This window comes from Mastomys coucha, unplaced genomic scaffold (genome assembly GCF_008632895.1).
Source record: "Mastomys coucha isolate ucsf_1 unplaced genomic scaffold, UCSF_Mcou_1 pScaffold21, whole genome shotgun sequence".
Lineage (NCBI taxonomy): Eukaryota > Metazoa > Chordata > Mammalia > Rodentia > Muridae > Mastomys > Mastomys coucha.
The window spans coordinates 92,738,231-92,744,177 of NW_022196904.1; the positions used below are offsets into that span (position 1 = coordinate 92,738,231).

The window sequence follows — 5,947 nt, forward strand, 5'->3', positions numbered from 1 at the left end:
TGATCATCCACACACCAAGTAGCATCCTAAAGGGGCAAACCCTAAAGAATTATATTTGATCATCTTATCTGATGGGAATATTTCTGTCTGCAATGCCCACAATGTGGCTCAACATTTCCTCTTCTCCATTCCTGCTCACCGGCTTCCCAGGTCTGGAGAAATCCCATCACCTGATTTCCCTCCCATTATTGATGGCCTATATCTCCATATTACTTGGCAATGGCACCCTACTTTTCCTCATTAAGGATGACCATAACCTCCATGAGCCTATGTATTATTTCTTAGGTATGTTGGCAGCTACGGATCTTGGAGTAACATTGACCACCATGCCCACAGTGCTGGGGGTACTATGGTTAAATCACAGGGAAATTGGCCATGGAGCCTGCTTCTCTCAGGCCTACTTTATCCACACTCTTTCTATTGTAGAGTCAGGGGTCTTGCTTGCCATGGCCTATGACCGTTTCATTGCCATTCGCAACCCATTAAGGTATACCACCATCCTTACTGATACTAGGGTAATAAAGATTGGCATAGGTGTAGTGATGAGGGCTGCTCTGTCAATCATGCCAATAATCATTCGCCTGCATTGGTTTCCTTATTGTCGATCCCATGTACTCTCCCATGCTTTCTGTCTACACCAAGATGTCATCAAGCTAGCCTGCACTGACATCACATTCAATCGCCTCTATCCAGTTGTGGTTGTATTTGCAATGGTCCTGCTAGATTTCCTGATCATCTTCTTCTCCTATGTTTTAATTCTCAAGACTGTCATGGGCATTGCTTCTACAGATGAGCGGGCTAAGGCCCTCAACACATGTGTCTCCCATATCTGTTGCATCTTGGTCTTCTATGTCACTGTGGTTGGTCTGACATTTATTCACAGGTTTGGAAAGAATGTTCCGCATGTAGTCCACATCACAATGAGCTACATCTACTTCCTTTTCCCCCCTTTTATGAACCCTGTCATTTATAGCATTAAGACCAAACAGATTCAGAGTGGTTTGCTTCGCTTATTCTCCCTGACTTGTTCTAAAACATGACTCTGACTGCTCTTGGAATGTAAATATAGTGACAATGTTTCAGGAAGAAGTACCCACACAAAATACTTTAGTAGAGACATACTAGCTCCTCTGCTGTTTGATTACTATTTATTGCTAACTTGCCATAATGTATTCACAATGCTAAATGTTATGTCAAGATCTCACTTGATGTTAACTATTTCCCTAAGATAATTTAAACCATTTTTTGAGCTTATGACACTCAACAAGTACACACATACATAGCTTTTGAAATTTCAGTACAGTTCATACTATACTATGTCATACCTGTTTGAGTCAAAGCCCATCATTTTCCATGTGTTCTCCATACATTGGGCCTCCTATATGTAATTTTGCTCATATGCAGCTGGTTAATGGTTCTAGAAAACTATCTTGTGTGAAATGAGCCAAACTCAGCCTCAATTCAGGATGATTGATCTGGGAAAAGCATGTCTATTAGAAGTCTATTCACTTTCAATATTGATAAAAATTAATCCAATAATAACAATGATAACAATTTTAAAGCAGAAGTATAATTCTAGTCCAGCTAACCATCATCTTAATAAGTTTCATTCCAGGTACTACTGAATAGACATAGATGTATTTTTATTTATCAAAATGCATAAACAGTCCTGTTTAGAGAACAGAATGGTTAGCACTACATGGGAGATCTGGTACAAAGAATTCTAGAGCATGGCATCCTGGCCATATGTTTGGCATGGGAAGGATGGGGAAAACATAGTCAATGGTTATTACTGGAAGAGAAATTATCTTTTCTTTCCCTAAATACCTTTCACATATTATGGCCTCTTAAAGAACCAGTACATATAATCCAAAAAATAAGCTTTAAGTGTTCCAAAAGAAAACACATTCTCATGAGCAGACTCACAAAACATAAAATGCTAGGATAATTACACAGCCAAAGCCATAATGAATCCAGTGTCTGGGCTCTGGCACACTAGCCTTCCAAGTGACTTCTACTAGCTACATCCAGTCCTCTTCACAAAAGGTGATCATTTTCTCAAACTTCTGGGATTAAAAGTAACTTGGAGAAAAGAAATAAATAACTTTACTGCAGTTTCCAAGCTACTAGAAAATTTTCAGCTTATCTGCCCAGTGAACTATTTCTTGTTTTATATTGTTCTTCTGCAACTTGACTTTATGTTCCGATTTTGTGTAAAAGCTATGTTTCTCCTTTCATAGATCCAAGAGTTTGTTCTTTAGACAGGACAGAATAAAATAATTTAATAATTGCTGTGCTACAGAATTTACCAAATAGATTATTTTTAATAAAAATATAATTTTTATTAAACCAATGAAAGTAAGCTTAAGTGACTGACTTTTCCTGTCTGTGTGACTGTCTGTTACTTCCTGCCCGTGTCTTTTCTATTTTGTCTAATAATGTGTTCCCAATAATGTGTGAACAACTCAGCATCACCTAGAAACTTCAAAAGTATGAGGGCTTGGCTGTAGTTTAGTTTATGGAGTCCTTGACTGGCATACTTAAAGCATTTGATTCATCCCTGAACAGCACATAAAACTACACAATGTAGAGATGTACCCCTAAAATCCCAGCAGTTAGGAGGTATAGGCAGGATGATCAATAGTTCAACATTATTATACCTACATAGAAAGTTTCAGTCCAGAGTGTAATGCATGAAGTCCTGTCTCAAAAATAATTTGAAAAAAAAAGTTTGACTTTTTTCTCTCTTTCAGAATGAATTCAGGGGCAATCTATCCTATATCACAGGAATCATTTCTCCATTCTTCCTGTAGTTATTCTGCTCTTGAGCTCTGTCCTGTACAGCTTTTAGAAATATTATGACAACTATTTTTATAATATATATAAATTGATATATGTGATGGATACCACCTCGAATGTCATTTGATCATTTACATTTTCTATAATTCTTCTTTTTGCTTTTTGTGGTGTCTAAATCTTTTTTAGGTGTTTTTACATTTTATCCCAGAAGAGAGGTTATAATAGGTAACAGAATGAAGACATGTCAGGCTATGAGAAAATTTCTATCAAGTGTTTGGGAAATACTGAGACAGGATAGAACCAAACAATGCTGTCCAGTGGCCACATAAAAGAAAGTGATATTTGCACCTACAGTGTGGAGCAGAACTTGAGACAACATATCAAACCAAAGAGTAACAAGCAGATTGTCACTACTGCCTTGTACAATGCCTATGCCCTACTGCTCTTTGGTATGAATAGTATAAGTAGGTAACAAATCTCCTACCCATGCTTGCCCTCAGTTGGGGAACAAAGAGATGATCTTGCTACTGTGAAATTATAGAGTGATGTTTTGCTCCAAAAAACACTAGTTATCCCTTTTAATGCTAGGGGGCTCTCATAAGTTATCTATGGTTATGGTTATGGTTCAAAGAACACATCTCTCCTTTTTCACCATTTTCTTTTGAAGCTAATTTATCTGTACAAAAGTGGTATAATGAGAAGTACTTCTGCATGCTTCAAGGTACACAAGAGTAGATTTATTGTTTATTTACAGCTATACCTTAGTAATATATAGAAGATGCTTTAAAAGATTTGGATCGATGAGCACATAGGGACCTCTTTGAAAGCTTTTGTTCATCTTTCCTGTTATATGTGAATATTGGTTAGACTTCTCAGGTTTCAATAAAGACAGATGTTAATTCTCCAACTTTAACAAGGTAATTGTGACACTTGTGTTAAAGTGCCAGGCAACTGGGGCCAGATGTCTGTAGTAACAGTTGTCAGAGTATGATAAGCCCCTGGGATCAACATCAATGTCTGGCTGCTGGCAGAGGCCAGCTGAAATGACAGAAGTATATGATCCTGGATAAAGTTTAGGGATCAATAGTAAATAGTCAGTTGTTTTGAGATTAGACTACACATTACACCATGAAAGCAGAACAATAGTGTGAAATCTGCTGTAATAGCAGTGCAACTTCCTGTCTAGAAACACAGTAACAACTTAGTCTGTTGTTGATAAAGGCAGACCCTGCCTCAATGCGCAGAAGGAGAGAGATTCTTTGTAATAAAATATTCCATCACTATTTTGCATAAAACCAGAATGATGTAGCCAAGTAAACTCACTCTTTAGACAGTATTGCTGCGTTTGTGGAACACAAACAAAGCCTTACATCTCTCCCACATCTTGAGGCTTCCTAATAAATTGTGTGTGGAAAATGCCAGTAGCCAGAGGACAAGAGCACAGTTGCACACAGGACATGAGCACAGCTGTACATGGGACATGAGTACAGCTGTACATGGGACATGAGTACAGCTGTACATGGGACAGGAGCACAGCTGTACACAGGATAGGAGCACAGCTGCACATGGGACAGGAGCACAGCTGCACACAGGACAGAAGCACAGCTGCATAGGAGCACAGCTGCACATGGGACAGGAGCACAGCTGCACACAGGACAGAAGCACAGCTGCACATGGGACAGGAGCACAGCTGTACACAGGACAGGAGCACAGCTGCACATGGGACAGGAGCACAGCTGCACATGGGACATGAGCACAGCTGCACATGGGACAGGAGCACAGCTGCACACTACTGCCCTTAGTAAAGGGAGATATTCCTTGACACTTTTAGAGACTTAGATTCTAGCGGAATTAGAGTTTGTAGCTTCAACTCTGAAGAGAATTTCCAGGACTGGACAGTTCAGTGAATCAGAGATGTTTATTTTTCAAGATATTTTAATATAGGCTTGAGTGTGAAGGACGAAAGAAAAAGAGGCATTCAGAAGGAAGTGCTTCATAACCAAGTCAGGGAAAGTGTATCCCAAGATAGGGAGATGAAACGAAAATTAAACGCATTCAAGTGTAAGTACTGGCTTCTCCAAAGGAGTAGGTCTTAGCCATGACCATTTTGACTCTCAAGTCGCATCTCAAAACCTTACTTAGAAAAATAAACCTTTTCAATATGGGAGTTATATAAGGTCTCTCTAAAGATGTTCTCTGATACAGAAATAACACTAAGGCTGCACAACGGGTTTGATACATGTCTTTTCCCTGTCAATGGACTGCTAAAAAAACAGGGGGTTATGTCTGAGAAAGAGCCGTGAGCAGTTGTTAATATGATTTAATTCTTACTTTGCTGGTGGAAAGGGGTTTAACTAGATCCACAAGGTCCTTCATTCCCCTTCCTCATGTCCTCTGCCTTTCTGTCCTGCCTCAGAATGGCTGTGTTACTTCCAGACATAAGTAGGTGTTTTAACTTTTTCCAAGAATTATCACTCCCTGATTAGTTGTTCAATACACAGCTGTCAGTCCTAGCTGCATATATATACAAGCAACATGGGACATACTCAGCAGGGCATATTTATGTATTTATTTATCTAAATGTATATATAGCAAAAATAATTAAAGAAAGGAAGGTCATTGTGGATTTGGGAGGTAGATGTAGGGTAGAGGCACGGGAGATGGAGAAAGGAGAAGAGGGAGGGTGTGATATAATTCTATTTAACTAAATTTTTAAAAATTAATAAAAGAACTTTCACTCATATACTACACTTGGTCTTTCCAAGAGCTTTCTGGATCGTGTATTAACATGAACACTGTGGAAAATGAAACTTGGAAAGGTTAATCAGTTCCCTGAAGGAGGGCATAATAAGACTGGGATTCAGGCCAGGAATCTGAATTTATGTCAGGAAGCTCTTTATACTTCCTGTTTCTTTCTGATATTCCTCTAAGACAGAGTTCATCACTGGAAAACAGCCCAGTGACAACATATAGACTTGGAAAACAATGTCTCGATCTCCTTCCTCTTGTGGCTAATTCAGTATTGTGCCATACATCAATTCCCTAGTTTTTGGTTGTTTTTGTTTGTTTGTTTGTTTGGTTGGTTGGTTTTTGTTTTTGTTTTTGTTTTTGTTTTGGTTTGTTTTGGTTTTGGTTTTGGTTTGTTTTT

At 38.6% G+C, this 5,947-nt stretch overlaps 1 protein-coding gene across 1 annotated transcript; it reads left to right on the forward strand.

Moving 5' to 3' along the window:
• Positions 1-1,090, forward strand: LOC116100728 (olfactory receptor 51B6). Its single transcript, XM_031384466.1, has one exon. It carries the CDS (start codon positions 72-74, stop codon positions 1,038-1,040), a length of 969 nt encoding a protein of 322 aa, XP_031240326.1. The 5' UTR covers positions 1-71; the 3' UTR covers positions 1,041-1,090.
• Positions 1,091-5,947: the final 4,857 nt, after the last annotated feature.

Excerpts from the sequence above, each read along its gene's own strand:
- LOC116100728 (XM_031384466.1), top strand. The coding sequence starts at position 72 with ATGGGAATATTTCTGTCTGCAATGCCCACAATGTGGCTCAACATTTCC.